This window comes from Barbatula barbatula (genome assembly GCF_947034865.1).
Source record: "Barbatula barbatula genome assembly, chromosome: 21".
Classification (NCBI taxonomy): domain Eukaryota; kingdom Metazoa; phylum Chordata; class Actinopteri; order Cypriniformes; family Nemacheilidae; genus Barbatula; species Barbatula barbatula.
Window position 1 is genome coordinate 1,937,276 of NC_136784.1, and position 18,370 is coordinate 1,955,645.

The following is an 18,370-nucleotide window of genomic DNA, read 5'->3' on the forward strand; positions in this document are numbered from 1 at the left end:
AAAGGTCTAAGAGTATGCAAAATGGTCGATAGAAACACATTCACATAACTATTAATGTATAAATTATGCAGTATATTCCTATACAAAAACTGAAACAAATGCGGCACTGTGTTGTGTCAACTATTAAAACTATTAAAGCAAGAAAAATCCTGTTTTCCAAAATATATCTCCTTTAAAAATACCAATATTTGAAATATGGCCAATGTAAAGAAGCAAAGGCTTTGTGGGAATAAAAACTGTAACTACTTTTGGTTTGCCCTTGTACTGCATCTGTCACATCAGTTCTGTCCCGTTTAACGTGATTCACTTTCACAGGGTCAGTACGAGAGGGAAAAGAGGGCAGCTAGGGTGTTTCAGGGTTTAAGGGGGTGGGACTGAAGGGCAGTTATATGCTGGGAAGGAGGAAATGCTGTAATCAGTCAGGAGAGAGAGAGAGAGAGAGAGTAGATCTATCAGCAGCATTATCAGCAGTATCAGCAGCTGGAGTTCTGCCTGGGTGCGTGTGTGTGCTCATCTCTGTGATGATGTATGGATTCTGTACCTCTGACTACTGTGTAAGCACTTTCAGGAGCCAATTGTGAGCACACACATTTGCAATAGAATAAGTTCTAAGCTTCAACCTTCTATCAATAAGGCAAAAAGTAATACCACATTTGGAGAGAGGGAGGGAGAGCGAGGAGACAGAGAGAGGGAGAGAAAGAGAGACAGAGAGAGAAAGAGAGAATTCTATAGACATTTCTATAGGCTGAAGTGGCAAGTACTTATTGTTGTATTTTGCATATTATTCTAGTTTATGTTTCCTGTATTTTCTGTTATATCTTTAAGATCCAGTGTATGACATTAAGCGGCATCTAGTGGTGATGTTGCAAATTGCAACCAATGGCTCAGTCCATCCCCCAGGGCTCTAGACTCCTAGTGGTATGTAGATAAAAATGGCTCATTCTAAGGTCACGTTTACACGATAAAAAACTGAAAATATTTTCCTTTGCGTTTTTGAAAAGTTTAAAGCACACATGACAACGTTATCAAAACGCTCTGCATTTACACGGATCCAGGAAAACGGATAAAAAAACGCTATGTAGTATGTACGCCAGGCCAGCGGATGGCGATGTTGTTGTGTAAAGAAACAGGACGTGCCCGTGGGCACATACACGCACACAGTTATAAGCCAAACGTGCATTTTAATACCTTTGGTGTGTTTTAAGTCTGGCAAATCTACATAGTGTGTCTTATTCGTGCAGCAAATCCACATTTTGCGGGGGAAACGTTAATACATAGTAGACCAGCGAGAGCTCACAGTACGGGAAGCCGCCAAATTGTTTTGGCTATACTCGGCCGACTGAGAGCGCAATACGCATGCGCATGACGTCATCGTTTTCAGAAGGTTCCGTCTTGCAGTTAACGTGGAAACGAGGCAGGGTTTTCAATACTTTGAGACCCGTTCTAAAAAGTTTGCGTTTTCAGTCTCCTAAAACAATGATTCTGTGTAAACAGACAGCCAAAACGCACAATTTATTATTGTGTAAACGGCCTTTCAGGTCATAAAAACATAATGCTTCATTATATCAGGTCTTTTTACAGTGTAAAAAAATGACACACCGGACATTTGCTAAAGAGGACAAAAATAAATATGTAGTGTCATCAAAACAACGTGCTCAAACAAAGCATTTGCAAGGTACTGTAGTAAAACAAAGTAAGAAAAGTGCTTCACACACAAAAATTGGCCAGATCGTGTATTACATTAAACCTAATGTAAACTGGTTTCCGTGTGGATTTATCCAAATTTAAAGTAAAAGGGATTAGCAAAGATATCATTCATTACCGCTTAATTTTGTAAAATGTTTTTGTGCCAGTGCGTGTACAGATGCTAGCACAGCTGTTTTAGCAGGAGTCCTGACAAAGATGTGAGTTCCCTCTTTATTCATCAGAGAGAATCCTTCAATAAGATCTCTGAAATATACATAAATATCATCATTAGCTGAACAAGGACAGAACCGAACCCGACAGCTGTAAGTGATCAGCATTTGTCATAATGAACTTTTATTCCTCTTTCGTCCCTCAATGGACAACATCCCAACGGATGAAATCAAGCACAATGACTTTCAGCTGTCAGGTCTGATTCGAGCTGATGCCTTTCAGTGTCTATAATGTGAAAACATCTCTCTCAGATCTGACAACAAACAGATTTTATATGTTCATATGTTTCATATATCATAAACCAACCTCTACAAGAAAGCTTGTCGCATTTTTGGAATTAAACAACTTCATTTACTTTTGATTCATATTTAACCAATTGAAAAGCCAAGTGTTCCCAAAGGACGGTCTTGTTAGATTTCATAATATTTTTATCTACAAAGTGTAGCTGAGAAACACACAGAAAAACACAGGCGCAGTGTCTCATATATCAACATGCTCATCTCACATCACTCATGTGTGTTTTCTTTAGAGCTTTACACCTGCCTGAAGTGAAGGACAATGTCTATGTGCTCATTCATTTTAATAATAGATGACTATTTATTTACTCTAACCCAGAGGTGCGCAAGTACACTTTTTGAGTATCTGTACTTTACTAATATTTTTTTCTGAGAACTTGTGACTTTAACTTACAACAGTTGGAAGACAAATATCATACTTATTACTACATTTATAAAAAGGTCCAAAAGTAGAAAGTCGTTTCTATGTAGCGGGTTTTTCTGTGTGCAGTTTTTCTGGCTTGCGATCTTGCCAGCATCTTTCACTGATGCCAAGTATTTGAGTTTTTCTTAGATCAAGGTTTTCAGGCTGGCTTTGAATGGATTTTTTTAAGCAAATCTGGCAACCTAACCTGCTAAACTAATGCAAACGTTAGCGCTACTACACAGCTAAAAGCCGGCTAAAAAAGCAAATAGGATAGTAAAGACGAAAAACGGACGATATAGTGTGGTGTGAGTATAGAAAGTTGTGTACTTCGTCTGCCTCTAACCTCCAGCACAACTGATAATACACACTAGCTGACGGCAAACACGCACAAAATAGTTTAGAATTCGGTGTACAGAAGATTATTAAGAACGGATAAGATCAAATTATGTCATCTTCTCGCCGATCATAACCTGTATAGACCGTTTCATCAGCCATGCGAGCGCCTGACCCACAGTTAACTTCCGGTTTGTGTTTGGCTTGTGTCTAATACAACTATAAATATTTAATTTTATTTATGTTATTCTTAATTTGTAGTATTAAATAAACGATTGGTTGGTTGAATTCTGTTGTATGTTTGTTTTATTAAATAAACAGTTTGTTGAATGGATCTTGTAGTTTAGTCGCATTTAAACAAACCGTACGGTACACTGACATCTAGGAGTTGAAAGTGTAAATAATATATTGGAGTGACAAGTTTAACCAAGTAACGGTTCTTCTCGGTTTCTTTTGATTGTTATCAGAAATATTCTACAGGCGCTCTATTGTTTGTGAATGTTGTCACTTTGAAACCGTCTATATGACTCTTTGATCTGTAGAACACAAAAGTAGATATTTTGAGAAATGTCTAATTGGTATTGTGTTCTTACACTAGAAGTCAATCGGGTTACATTTTTGGGGGTTTTTGGTTATCAATATTCTTCAAAATCATTTTTTGTCTGTTCTGCAGCTTCTGGCTGTAAGAGAGAACGTCATTTTGTCAGATGAGATTACGGTTGAAGGCTTCATCTATCTCATCTGAAAATGCAGCTCCTAATATCATCTGCTCATGGGAAAAAATTGTTCTTGCTTTTTTTACAGGCACAGAAAAACACACTGCTACACCCTGTCCTGTTATATCAGCAACTCTCTCTGTACTCGTACAGACTGACTCTGAATTGAAGGGATAGTTCACCCAAAAATTTATACTCAATTACTCTGTTCTGCTAAACACAAAGAAAATAATTTGGAAGAATGTCAGGAAGCAAACGGATCTTATCCCCCTGTTTACTGCCATACTAGGAGAAATAAATACTCAACGGGGGATGAGATCATTTCAGAAATTTGCACAGGTTTGGAACAATCTGAGGGTAAGTAATGACAGAATTCATTTTGGGTGAACTATTCACAAAAGCACAAGAGCGTGTTGGAAAGCAAACAGCTTAATTTAAGACTTTGTAGATTTATGTTACACAGTCACACACAGGGGCCATCAGAAGTCAGATATGACACCTGCTTCTATAACACCACAAATCAAGCCATTTATCTACTGAGCAAAAAGAGGTCATATTGACTTTCTCCTCCTCCAGAGAATTCTGGGATTTTTTTTAACCATCTTGCCGAAGGTGCGTTCATTTCCGATGACAAAGCTGCTCATGGTCTTTAATGGTCTGCTCAACTTCTCTAAATCAGAGAAAGGAAGAAAATATACCAAGGAAAAAGATCAGTAAGTAGAGAGACTGAGTGGAAGGTTGGGGAAAAAAACATTCGAACATCAGAACTTTCTTTTGATTTTTTAGAATTAAACATTAAACTAGATACGGCTGTCTAATGACACAAATGTAGTGTGATTCTGCGCTATGAAATATTAAGCCATGCCTAGACAGACCAACATATAGGCGAAAATTGACCTTGAATTCAGACCAAACAACCAAACCAAATGTGAAAACAGGCCTGACAGAGTAAACCAAACCTCTTACACCACCACCTAACCAGGTGCGACGTGACTGCACCACAAGTGATGCACACACATACAAACACACGCTTTCTCTCACATATCTGACCCTGATGGTGCCTACTTCTTTTTGTTGTGCGTTGGCCAACCCAACGGAGCAAGAAAGAGAGAAAGAAAGTATTGAGGGGTAAAAAGGCTTTATTCGGTCTTCACGGTTAAGCTGTTTGGAGTGCTGGAGATAGCGAGGGCAGCACACAGCCTCTCTCTAGGTGTGTGTAGGCTGCTGATCGGTTTCTTCGAGAGGGGAAGTGAGTGAAGACACTTCCTGTTGTGGCGTCGCAGTCAGACGCTGTCACCCAGCAGAAGTGATTACCTACAATCCTTCAGAAAGAAACATCCAGAGGAGCCACAGGCTTATGGGATATATCCTGCAGTGCCTATCTGACCTGTCAATCAACACCTCTCTCTCTCTCTCTGGCCTCTCGTTTATTTCTAGCTTCTTTGTATGGCTGTTCTGTTTCTCATTCTCAACGGAATACAGACTTTTGGGGATTTACATACAGTATATAATGTCACTGCCGACTCTAACTCTTGAATTATGCAGCAGCGAGTGGAGAGATGGATCATCAGCCACTGTGCCTCAATTAATTCTTCTTCTCTGCTGACAAAAGAGTCCCATGTGCTGAGGTTTGGTATTAATCTCAGGTGAGCAGAAAACATCAACCTATTGCATTAAAATACAAGCTATGGACAATATCAATCAGAATTGTATATGTATACGTCCCTACAGACACTCACACACATTATAAAACAAATATAGAAAGTCTGTACATAGAGTAACAGATGATCTTGGCTTCCAAATCTATTTTAAACACAATCTTCGGCACCATGGACAGAGACAGACACATAAACAATCCTCAGCACCACGGACAGCATCACAAACACACATCCATTTTCAGCACCATGGACAGCAACACAAACACACGCCTAGTTTGTAGCACCATGGACAGCAACATAAATGCTCATCCGATCTTCAGCACCATGGACAGAGCTCACATTTCAGAATAAAACCAATGAACTAACGCGGTTATGCAACAGAAGCTATCCTTGATGGCTGCATCAGGCCCGAGGCCTGCTTATTACTACCAGACTCTCGATTCAAAGAAGCAAAGATCAAATCTGTCTCAAGGCAAGGTCTTCAAAGCGGCTCTGGCCCTGCTGAAGGCATGATGGACTCTAAAAGAGTCGACTAAGAGAATGTGAGAGACACTGTAGTGGAAAAGTAAATAAAATTCAGAGCACAGTTGTCCGAAGACACCTGCAAGTATCTTCTCATTGAAAGCACACAGAAAGACAAAATCAGACGATCAGAATATAGAGCTACTGTATGCAAAATGTGACTAAATTAGATTATACTGTGGTCGATTCATTCATAAAGTGACCATCAAAATGTCTTGATCAAATGTTGCATCAAACCTAACAGAAGACATAGAGCCCCACAGGTGTGTATAATGCAGTGGTCGTGTAGCTAGGGAAGAGAAAACTCACCTTAACATGGTTGTATTCGTTCTTGCTGGCATCAGCACCGACCGATTTATTTTCAGAGCGGGACTTCAGGACCTGCCGCAGTGGGCTGGAGACGGGCAAACCTGTTACGCTGATACCATCTGAAATCACACAGCAACATACATTTACAGATCTGTACACACACACCCGAACACAGCAGAAGCAGGAGAGAAAAAGAAGATCACTATCTCCCATGACTTATACGTGCGGACGAAAACATTACACAATTCTACATATTCAAAACACATTAGGAGCCCATGAGGCTATGACCATCGCTTAACTCAATCCGCTCTCTCTCTTCATCCTCCTGCCTATCCTCACATGCATCTGTTTGTCCAACGTTTAATGTTCAACACAAAAATAAGATTCCGTAATGTGACTGTTTGAAAGATGGAAAACTTTGGTGGAAAAACTTTGTAATCAATAAGGAGATAAAGTGTGCCGCAGTGGAACACGGTTTTATCTTCCCAGCACATAAACTCACAAATTCTTCCAAGCGAGAAACATCTTGGCTATTTTTAGTTACAACAATTATGTGACCAATGATACTTTCATCAAAAAACACTTAAATCACGGTTGCAGTGGGAACAGCCTTCAAGCTTGCAAGAACATAAAACCCAAAACTCAGGTGTCTACATATCTGTGTGTATACATAGAAATTGACTTCACTACTTATTTTTATGCATTTTATCTCTATTTCACAGAAAGAAGCAATAATACCCCTACGTGCCGAGGAATTGAGACTGTATTTTCCAATAAATTGCATAACCACACAAAGCCATTGCTTTATTTGAAGGTGTTTCTATAGCCCTGACATTTCAAGTTCAAACCGCTTCCACTCTGACTGAGGCAGAATAATGAGGGTAAATTGCCGCGTTTGCCGTGCACAGATTTCTCTCCAAACCTCACTCAGGCGTGCCAGTGCGCTCACATAAATTCTGACAGTCAAGAAAATAGAAAAAGACGTCAGGTGAAAACGTGCACATATGAAAAAAACATCTCATTTCTTTAAGCGTGTCAAAAAGTCATAGAACCTCATTTAAACTCTCTCCCTGCGGTTTTCACGCAAGCACCGGTTTACTCTTCTCTTTGAAATTCTGCCCCACAGCTGTTGATAAACCCCCCTGTGGTCAGAGATAGTCAGTAATGCCATTTTGTGACCTTGTTGGAAAAACAGAACACATCAGGATAGATCTGCTCAGACAGACTGCTTCCACAGCCACAGGTTCTGAAATAGGAGGTGAGTGAGTTTAAACAGTCGAGGGACAGAAAACTTAGAGTCGTCATTATGAGTCCTTTGGAATGACATCACTGCCCTTCAAGTGTGCCTGGCGCGATATGGCGTAATGTCTCCTTTTAACTTTACAAGATGCCCGAACACCGGGTCAGAGGAGGAGGGTGAGACAAAAGAAAGTTATATGGATCAAAGAGGGCGAAGCTAAAGCAGTGACAAGATTAAATTGAAAGAGGGTGGCGCTTAGAAAAACGAGAGATAGAGGTGTTGCTCGAAAGTGAAATTATATTAGCTGAGGGCGGGGCCTAGGTAGTAACATACGATCAGGAGAATAAAAGTGTGTGGAGCTTACAACGGACTACATCCCACTCTCATTAAATCACTGGTTTTAACCTTTCCAAGGTCCTCAACAAAAATACATAAAGCTCAATATCAGATCAGACAATCTACCTTAGTTTTAGCCTAAACACAAATGAAAGAAAATTAAACGCAAACGTCACTTTAAGTGAAAACACAGAAGCGCAGGAGGCCGTGCCACATGAAACCTGATCGATCGTGGCACCCACAGTTCAACAGATGTTACCCGACGAGGCAAGTGAGTTCATCTCAATGTGAGGAAGGTAAAGGTTTACCTCCAGCGGACTCCTAGCGGGGTAAAGTCGTTCCGCCCCTTGGCGGGCCGTGTGAGTCCGTCTCTCATTATGCTGTTCATGCCTTGACACTTTAACATTCAGGCACTAATGTTTTTAGTCTGGCCATGGCGCTCTGATGGAGGGACGCAGATTTATAGAGGACGCCTGAATGAACCAAACGCAGTCGCCGGCGGTGCGGAGTATTAAAGAAACTCTCATACGCCCTGAACCCGACGTCCCCCGCACCCCACCCTTCCTGAGAGACACACGGGACGTTGCGTCACAGTGATGACATCACCACCATCAATGTCTGAGTTATAATGACTGTAGGACACAGACAATGAGAGAGAGGGAAAGTGAGCGAGAAGAGGTGAAGTGCGAAGTAAAAAGAGAAAGTGAAATTAAAAAGATGACTCAGTGGGTTCCTCAACGTTCTTCAAAATATTATATTTTGTGTTCTGTAGAAGAAAGAAATTCATGCAGGTTTGAAATGACATGAGGGTGAATAAATGATCAAACAATCTCCATCGTTGGGTGAATTACCCCATTAACGGAAGCATGTCTGTTTCAAGCATACCTACAATCTATTCAATGTTTTTAAATTATTTTCCTGCGTGATAAGATGGAATATGAGAAGGTATTATCGGTAACACTTCAACTTTGAAAAACTGAGAAAGAAAACCGAATACAGAAAATTTTCTTAGCAAACTCCAAGCTTATCAGTCATCAGGACCCCGACAAGTGGTTTACAAACACCAGTAAGCCAAAATACACATTTCATCATTAGTAATCAGAAAAACAAGACTTGATTAAAAAGCACATTAATGGCGAGCGCGGCTTGAGAAGATATCTGATGTAACGAATCCTGAAGTAATTTCCTGCCAAAAACACAGCGCTGAGAACAATGCTCATGACATCACAATGAGAAAAATGAGATCAGAGAGCACAAAATATCAAACAGCAGTTCATCTCGGTGGAATCTTATCCAAAAATGAAAACTGACTCTAAGCCTGGATGACTTTCTTTCTGCAGCAGAACACAAAAGAAGATATTTTGAAGAACGTTGGTCACCAAACAACACTGAACACCATTGACATTTCTCAAAATATCATCCTTTGTTTTACAGAAGAAAGAGGTTTGAATAACACGACAATGGACAAGTGATGACAATATGTTTATCTTTGGGTGAACTGTACCTTTAAGACTTGTTTTCATCTTTTCTTAGTCTTTCTCACAGTTTCAAACAAGCAGGACGAGAAAAACAATGCCGTCTGTGTTAATATTAGCATTAAATTACAGCAAAATATATTAGCACCTGTGATAACATCAGCAATGTTTACGACTCACTGCCCTCTACATGCACTAGTAATAGGAAGGGATTTAAGCTGTTTTATCTGCCTAATTCAGAGAAATGATTATTTCAACAATAATTAAAACATTTGGCGTCCTCTGAGGAGAGACCCAGGTGAGGAGAGAGAGAGAGAGAGAGAGAGAGAGACTGGCTGTTTGTCTACCACATGTTAATGTAATTCAAGTAGAAACAGCAGACATCCACAACAACATCTCACCCCGCTGTCTGCTCTCCTTGTTTTATTAATACTAACACGAACACGCAAAGAGGATAAAAAGGAGAAACTAGATGAATATTTCATTCTCACAAGACTAAATGCTTCTTTGCAGGAGCCTCGTGCCTCTTCCAAGTATTAACTCGGGATTAAACTCCGGTCATTTTAGAGGAAATCTTGACATTATAACTCTCGGTCAATCTGAGCACAGCTTGGGACGCGGCTGAGATCATTCTTAAGGGGACCTTTAAGGGATGAATTTTCCCAGGAAAAGTCTCTAAAAAGCAGAGGACTTAAATAAATAGTTGACAAAGCTCCGAAACATTTCAAAGAAATTCTTTTAAAAGCGGCATTAAAGACTTTGCTAGGCTTAAGAATACAGAACACTGGGAATCTCCACTGCTTTAATAGAGTTTTATGGTGTATTGTGTGCGAGAGATGCTTAAAAGAAAAGAATCTTTAAAGCCCACGTGACAGTTTTCTATCCTCCGTTTCCTTGCTTCATTTTTAAATAGCAAATAGTCCATGGACATGGTTTACTATTTGCTAATGTTATTCTGACGTAAGTGTCACGGTCAGGGTCGTTCTCTATTCCAATGTTTTACTGGTTGATATTTTACTGGTTACTGTAAGAAAGAGACAATGTTTAATGCATATTTGCTAAAAATGAATTTAAAATGATTGTCTGGAGTATGAAGGAATAAACTTAAGATGACATCCGAACCCTCAAGTTTTTACTTCAAATCTTATTGCATTTCATAAAAAATTGCATAAAGTTTGAGAACAACACAAGGATGAGAAATAAAAAAATCGGAAAACTTTTCTTTTAAGTCTCCATTTTCTCTGCGTTTCATCTTTAAAGTCTTACGGTGAGAAGAGGTGCAACAGTTCCACCAGAAAAACTTTGAAGTTATGTTCAGGGCATTCTCAAGGCCATCTCATTTCAATCTTTCTTTCTGGATTGTTTTGCCCAGTAAGGGTGAGAGATGCATTAACTGAGAATCCAGACAGACGGAAAGAAAGAAAGAAAGAAAAAGAATCATGCCAGGAAACTCAAAGAAGGACGTAAAGAGGAAGTAGTTTGAAATCAGAGACGGGGTTAAGATGCAGACAGATTTGAATGTAAAACAAGAGTCTGTGTCCGATTAAAGTACAGACAAGTGCAAATGGATCAATCACATTGATTCATTGTGTGCAGGTACAGCGTCTGTGTGTGCTTGCGATTCTCACCTTCATTCAGGTCGTGCAGCAGATTCTCCTGACCGGAGAAGTCCAGTTTAGCCTGTATCCTGATGGGGACGGTGACGGATTGACCTGATTTCAGAGGAAGGTGAGACACGGCGTCCTGCAGGTCCCAGCTTATAAACTCGCCAAACACCTTTTCTGAAATCCAAAAGAAAGAGGAGTTTGTTTGCACTGAGATCTTTAGAGCTGGGATTTTCCTGAAGGGCCGTGTCCAGTGTTTAGTTCTAACCCGAAAACAAACACACCAGCCCTTCATCATCTTTAGGAGTGCTTAAGATGCTTTGAAGTAAACACTGTGGGATACGGACGTCCTGGGAATACAAACTTTGATTTAAAGTCTTGTTTTCGTAGTAAGACATACTTATTTGCTGCAGAATATTAAATGTAATTTTATTTTATGGTTAAAATTTAAAGGGGGCTTGTTTTCTACACTCGATACACAGTGGTGTCATAGAAGAACCATGCTTGGTTTCCCAAAACATCATTTACTTAAGGGTTCTTACAGAATAAGAAAAATTTCTTTGTAACCTAGAAACCTATAAAAATTATTCATCCGTTTTGTTCAATGCTGACATCTGCAATGATATAAATCAATAAACTCTGAGCGTTTGTGAAATACAATTTCCTCGAGATTTTATATTGTAAGTCTCATGTTTGATGTTCGAAGTCGCGGAAAGATCAAAAGACTGAAAGAAAAACCACAGCAGAGGTGATACTGGTGAGATCACAAAGGTGCCCGACAGGTGACCTGCAGTAATTTCTTTTATCAACAGTCACAAAACAACCTTGAGACACAAAGGAAAACATTCTGTGAACATGCAAAAGTGCCTGAAAATGATCATGATCCTGACATAGTATTTTTTTAAATACAGTCATGCAAATTCTACGGTATATATAATAGTATCGCTGTACCCGTTTCTTGTGTAAGTGCTGCTTATTTTCACTCTGTGACTTTGAACTGTTCTGTTACAGCAGTGGGTTTAAACATACCAAGTAATTGTTTTATTTTTCACCTGTTCTGTGCTTATATATTTTACGGTTACGTTGTGCAGTTTGATCTTGCCGTGGAGGAATAGAGAATAACCATCTCTCTCTCCCTGCATGTTAAAAAGCCGCATGTTCAAAGCTTTATTTAGTTACATAACAGTCAAACGTCTGCTGCACAAATTACAGCCGTGTGTTTTGTGACCTGGTCCTGCACGCCCAACAAAACTCACTCGCCGCCTGAATATCCTTCATTAAAAGGAGCCTACGTGATGCCATTCCTTACTATCAAGATCGAAGTCAAAAAATACAGTAGTGTGTTGATGTTTCTAATTCAAATGTTGCTGAGATCAAATCGTTTCTAAAAATGGACTGCAAATTATTTTCTGAACAAATCCATCAGCTAAGGTATCAGAAACACACTAACAAGTGTAAGAAGCTCTTTATCCATAATTCTGGAGTAAATCCAGATAGCTATCAACAGGTTTAGCATTATAATTCAGTGTCTGCAGTAAGGGGAAGTATCACAGCTGTTTGTCTGGACCCCGGTCGTCTCTTCAGAACAACACGGGCGGATATAAACAACCCAGACAGATGTTAAACCCTGTTCCACAACAGCACGCTCCCGGGCCTGCGGGCCGTCATCCTGAAGGGATTTTTTCTGGCACCGCTCCTGAAAGGATCAGGACAGCAGACTGCATCTATGCCCAATACGCGCTGCTGCCAACAGTACAAGCTGTTTTGTGAGACTGGGGAACTCAAACCGTGAGTTTAATCTCTTAGATGTATGGCCGTCTCATATCGGAGATGTAGTTTACTGCCAAAGAGAACATTGACGATTAGCATTTGGTATAATGAAAGTGAAAAACCAGGTGGAAAGTATGTTTTATAAAGCCAAATGGAAGTATGCAAATGCTTTTAAGTGAATTCAGATTTTACGTATACTTTACCAAACCTTATGTTCAACGTACTTCATCACCGAAAATCCCATTTTAATATATTCTCATTTTCGAGCAGATAGACCGTCTGACACTGATACAAGCTTTCTAAAATAGATTCAAATTGGCTTTATACAATTTATATTCATTATAGTAAAAAAGAGCATTTATTAAGAATAACTAATATATATCTATAGATATATACACGTACAGTGGGGGAAATCATTATTTGATCCTCTGCTGATTTTGCCTGCTTACAAAGAAATTAAGGGTCTATCATTTTTATAGTATGGTTATTTTAACCGATAGAGACAGAATATAAAATAATCAGGAGAAAAATGTTTATATAAAGGTTATAAATTGATTTGTATTTCAGTGAGAGAAGTAAGTATTTGATCCCCTATCAAGCAGCAAGAATTCTGGCTCCACAGATTGGTTATGTGCCTATACGGACCGCAGATTAGTCCTGTCACTTTAAGAAAGCACTCCTAAGTCAGCTTGTTATGTACATAAAAGATGCCTGCCAACAGAATCTGTATCTTTCATTTCAACCTCTCCCCCGCTATGATCCAAGACCAAATACGTTTCAAAGAATGTCAGGGAGCAGATTGTAGACCAGCTCAAACCTTGAATAGGCTACAGATAGAAGCTTGGTTAGGGGGAGACAACTGTTGGTGCGATCCTTTGTTATCATTTGGAAACAATAAAATAACTATCAATTGTCCTTGGTCTGGAGCTCCCTGCAAGATTTCCCCAATGGGGTAAAGATGATCACGAGAAAGCTTGTTAATGAGTTCATGACAGTTGGGACCACAATTAGCAAGCAAACCATTGGTAACACGCTATGCCACAATAGATTGAAATCCTCCTGCTCAAGAAGGGTCGCATCGCTCGTCTGAAGTTTGACAATGAACATCAAAATGATTCAGAAAAGGCTTTTGAGAAAGTGCTGGGAAGAAAATTCACTCCTGTTTATGGAGGGAGAAAAATGCTGACTATGACCCAAGAACACCATCCCTACAGAGAAGCTCAGTGTTGGAAACATAATGCTTTAGGGCTTTTTAACATTATGACTTCACTGCACTGAGGGGCTGAGCGACGGGCCCATGTACCGTAAAATATTGGGCGAGAACCTCCTCCACATAACTAGATCACTGAAGATGTGTCGTGGATGTGCCTTTATCGTGACAAAGACCCAAAACATATTGCCAAGACAACCAAAGAGAGGCTTAAGGAGAAGCATATTAAATGTCCCTGTCTCTAGAGCCTAGTCCTATAGGACATATGTGAAGGGGCTAAACCTCCAATTTGCTGAGCGACAGCCAAGAAACCTTAAAGATTTACAGAGGAGTGGACTCCTGTATCCCGACACATGTGCAAACCTGGTGACCAACTATCAGAAATGTCTGACCGCTGTGCTTGCCAACAAGGGTTTCTTCAGAAAGTACAAAGTTATGTTTTGCTCGAAGATCAAATACTTATTTCACTGACTGAAATGCAAATAAATGTATAAACTTTATTCAACACTTTCCCCCAGATTTGTTTTATATTCTGTCTTTATCCGTTCAAATAAACCTACCATAACAATGATAGACCCTTTATTTCTTTGTAAGCAGGAAAACGTACAAAACCAGCAGAGGATCAAATAATTATTTCCCACACTGTATATATTTATAAGGTATAACAAACATGCAATGCTGCATTATTCCAAGCACTTATAAACAGCAGAAGCATCATGTACTGTAGTTGGTTTGAAACATCTGAGCGGTAACTGTAATTCACGTTGCTAAGAGACACAAAGTTGCCGACTTGCCTTGTCTCATGTGATAAACAGAGGTGAGAAGCGAGACATTGAGAAGACAGGAGATCTACACATCTTAAGGATTTCTGAACATTTCTAGGGGTTCTGATGTGTTGTACTGTAGGGTCTAGAAAAACTTTGCATACATAGTGCCAAGACGCTCAAACTTCTACGGATGACAACAAAACATATGATGCAGAGGGACGAACAGACAGTCAGACTGATATAGTTATACAGAAAGAAGCAGACGCACAAATAGTTAAATAAGAACACTGTATACTAGATAAAAAACTAGATTTTCTCCGCCAACAGCCCTCCAACCACAAACGTGTTATTACAACCATCTAAAAATATGAAACGGCATCAAATAAAACTCACTAAAAGCTTGACGGAAACATTAATAGACACAACATACCGGCAGAAGTTTATATGACCAACCCTAACAAACAAGACAAGCACTTTTTCACAAATTATTAAAACACTTCTTTATTGTCACAGTTTTGAGCTCGTGTTTCATATTATATCTTCCGGCATTATACTGCTTTAATAGTTCTGAAATCACAGCTTACAAGAGAAATGAGAATATAAGACAAAAACGCTCCATAAGTAAACATGAGGCGGAGCTAAAAGAAATCCACATATAAAGTAGATGACAGTCAGAGATTCATAATTCACACACACACACATCTTATCACACACGCACAGCTGAATAAAACATCTTCTGTTTCACCATATCAATAAAAAGTTGAAGTCTGTTCGCTTAGAAAAACCCCAGCACATCTCTCAACAAACAACATGGTTAAAAGCATCATTCCCATCTGCTGGAAAACTTATTTGCCAAAACTAGTAAACTAGTTTTTAAACACAGTGATGCTTGTCTTAGTAAACAACACCCATGACATCATTGGGAGGTCCCGTTGCCTTCGGTTACAAAACAGTTGCATTGCCTCTAAACCATCAACTCGTGTCACACACAATCACATCAATGTCAAAAGAAGCATCATGGCTAATTTAAAAAAAGCCTGACAACTAATCTGTGACCTGTCATCAATCAATCAAAACCAGATATCAAACAACATGTGACTACCAAGGTCATAAATTATACATGTACGACAAAAAACACAAAACACCATCTGGAGTCAGAGCGGCAGACAGGTACAAAGATAGATTGCGGGCTAGCAAAAGAGACGTTTTGTCAAAAATGTGCATTTCCATATGCTGAGTGATAAATTGCTCGGTGTTTGCAGACAGAGATGAAAGAGCGAGCGATGGAGTCACACGCACAGAGCCGCCGGCATCGCTGCCCTCTGTTGGCTAAAGGAGAGACTGCGGCGGGAAAGCGTGTGTTTGTACACAGATGTTTCATCAGAGCTCTCTCGGCTCATCTTTAATTCATTGTTTGCTTGTGTCGGCTACAGGAGACCCTGCTGCAGACAGGCCAAAACAACCGCTGTGTGTGTGTGCTGCGTTCAACACACACTGAGCTAAACTCAACGGCTCTTTCTGTGTGTAAGTGTTCTAGAGTTCATCATGACCTTGGCTGCTCCGTTTGGACCTCCATCCTTTACTTATGACACCGTGCCATCTGCTCTTCTTACATCCATCACTGGCCCTCATCCAGAACAGCCTACACCCTCCCACCAACATCCCGGGTCAAAAACGTCTCCCTGCAGGAGAATCTAACATCTTTGAGTCCTCCAGAAGCTTTCCTGGAAAGGTATTTACGAATCGCCCAAGCGTATGTGCCTTCTGGGAATGCTGACTCACAAAATAACTGAAATTGTGTTCCTGTAAGATAATTTCAGTAGGTTGCGGCTTCGATCAACAGGAAACTGATAAAAAATGTACACCATAATTCACTATAAATCACTTTGGATTAAGAGCAAATGCATTCATGTACATGTGATTTTGAAAATTTGGGGTATAATCTAAGGCTGTCATGATATCAGATAAACACAATTATTAACGCACGGCAACAAAATTAACTTTCCTTTGTCTTGTTTCGCAGTACAAATATAAAAAAAATCTTAAATTACCCAAGATTAGGTTCGGGTATAATTAGAATTTTATCTTTTTTAGCGATTTCGATTCTACAGTTGAAGTAAAGCATTTAGATATCAACCAGTATGGTCATTTAGTCTGCTTACTGATTTATTATTTTGTGTATATGTTTTGTCCGATTTATTACAATTTGTATTACCAAAGTTGAACTACAGTACATCATGGTTAAACTGTAGTTCAAGTCATTTTGTGGTCCCTGTGCTTTATCACAATTTAACACATGCACATTTCTGAAAATATGCACACAGGAATTGATAAGAGGAATTGACATTTTTATTTCAAGCATCCGATTCCTATCTTTTTCCATTCCGATCCCCAACCCTACCCAAGATCTTGCTTTGTGAAAGGAAACACAAACAAGTTTATTCTTAAAACAAGCAAAGATTTGTGGAAAAAGTTTCTGACAACACCAGGATATATTTTTGCGTGCTTTATATTTTCTTTTGATAAACAAGATTAAAGATCTCATGTCGCTTTTCTTGTCAAATAAATGAAATTGATTGAGGATTTGTTTTATATTTGTACAGCAAGACAAAAATACTAAGAAGCATTATCGCAGACATGTCTATTGAAATAAATAGACTAAAGTACACTGGAATATTTTTCACGTGGGAAGTATTGCAAATGTGCAACAAAATCCATTGTTCATAAAGGGAAATGTAAGGCTTACTTAAAACGTGAAACTAAAATATATTTTTTAAGCTTTATCATGGCGACGCCGTGCAACCCTAATTCCAATTGTCAAATAATCTTTAATTTAGTTTATTTTGTGTTTTTCGTAAAATAACCACCGTGGCTCTCAAGGCAGAACCGTGTTCCCCTTTACATAAAATAACACAAGTTACAAAACAATGCTCTCAGACTAAGACAATTTAAAACAGGAACTTCAGTAAAAAGGTTACCGTTGCTCTGGAAAAATACGCAAGCAGCATTAAAATGTCATGGGTGACGTTGCAAAAATCTACATCAGAGCTACACAAGACATCCTTTCTTGTGCCGTCCTAGAATAAAAATAACCTGCTCTTCCGTCGCAGACAAAATGAAACTCTGAAACATACAGACTTCAGTTAATGTCAGCTGGGGCTGATCTTCACACCTCAGGGGTCGCACCTCAGTGATAAATGCCAATTCCTCTACAGCAACTCAAAATATGAACCGCGGCTGTTTCTTCTATATTGATGTCTTGTGTTGCTGGTGTGTTGAGTCGAGTCTATCAACAATAAAACAGCGACAGGTTTGTTTTTATCCTAATAGGGACTTGTGTATTACAGTAGTGTTGGTTAATTAGAGGATGTAATGAGAGCATCCACAGCTTTAGTCCCTGAAGGCAGCGTGTGCATCTCACGGTATGGGATATTATAAAGAATCTGTGTGTACACATCACGCTCCCACAGCTTCACCACAACGCTCAAGAGACATTTAAGCAGCTGTTTTGAGAAGCTGAGTTGTGTGGTCAAAGACAATACCACGTTCTTGTATGGAAGGAAGAATGTCTGATGATTTTGAAACAATCTAAAGTTTAGAGATGGGAGAAGATTGTTGTTTTTTACACGCATTTGAATGAGCTGTGATTCGTAGCTATTAGGCTTTTATGAAAACAATTAAAGGAATAGTTCACCAATAAATAATAATAATAATAATTTACTCACCCTCATGCTATTACTTCTAAACATATATTATTCTGATATAAAAATAGCTGTCACTTTGTCTTTAAACCTCATTGGTTCTTGCATGT

At 39.3% G+C, this 18,370-nt stretch overlaps 1 protein-coding gene across 2 annotated transcripts in view; it reads right to left on the reverse strand.

The window, feature by feature from the left end:
• trappc9 (trafficking protein particle complex subunit 9) overlaps nucleotides 1–18,370 on the reverse strand; it is a 146,262-nt gene that overhangs the window by 63,296 nt on the left and 64,596 nt on the right. For both annotated transcript variants that reach the window (XM_079485643.1, XM_079485642.1), the window contains 2 exons: nucleotides 10,837–10,989; nucleotides 6,158–6,276 (listed from right to left, as the gene is read on the reverse strand). In XM_079485643.1, coding sequence (XP_079341769.1) covers nucleotides 6,158–6,276; nucleotides 10,837–10,989 — 272 coding nt within the window. The remainder of the gene's footprint in view (nucleotides 1–6,157; nucleotides 6,277–10,836; nucleotides 10,990–18,370) is intronic.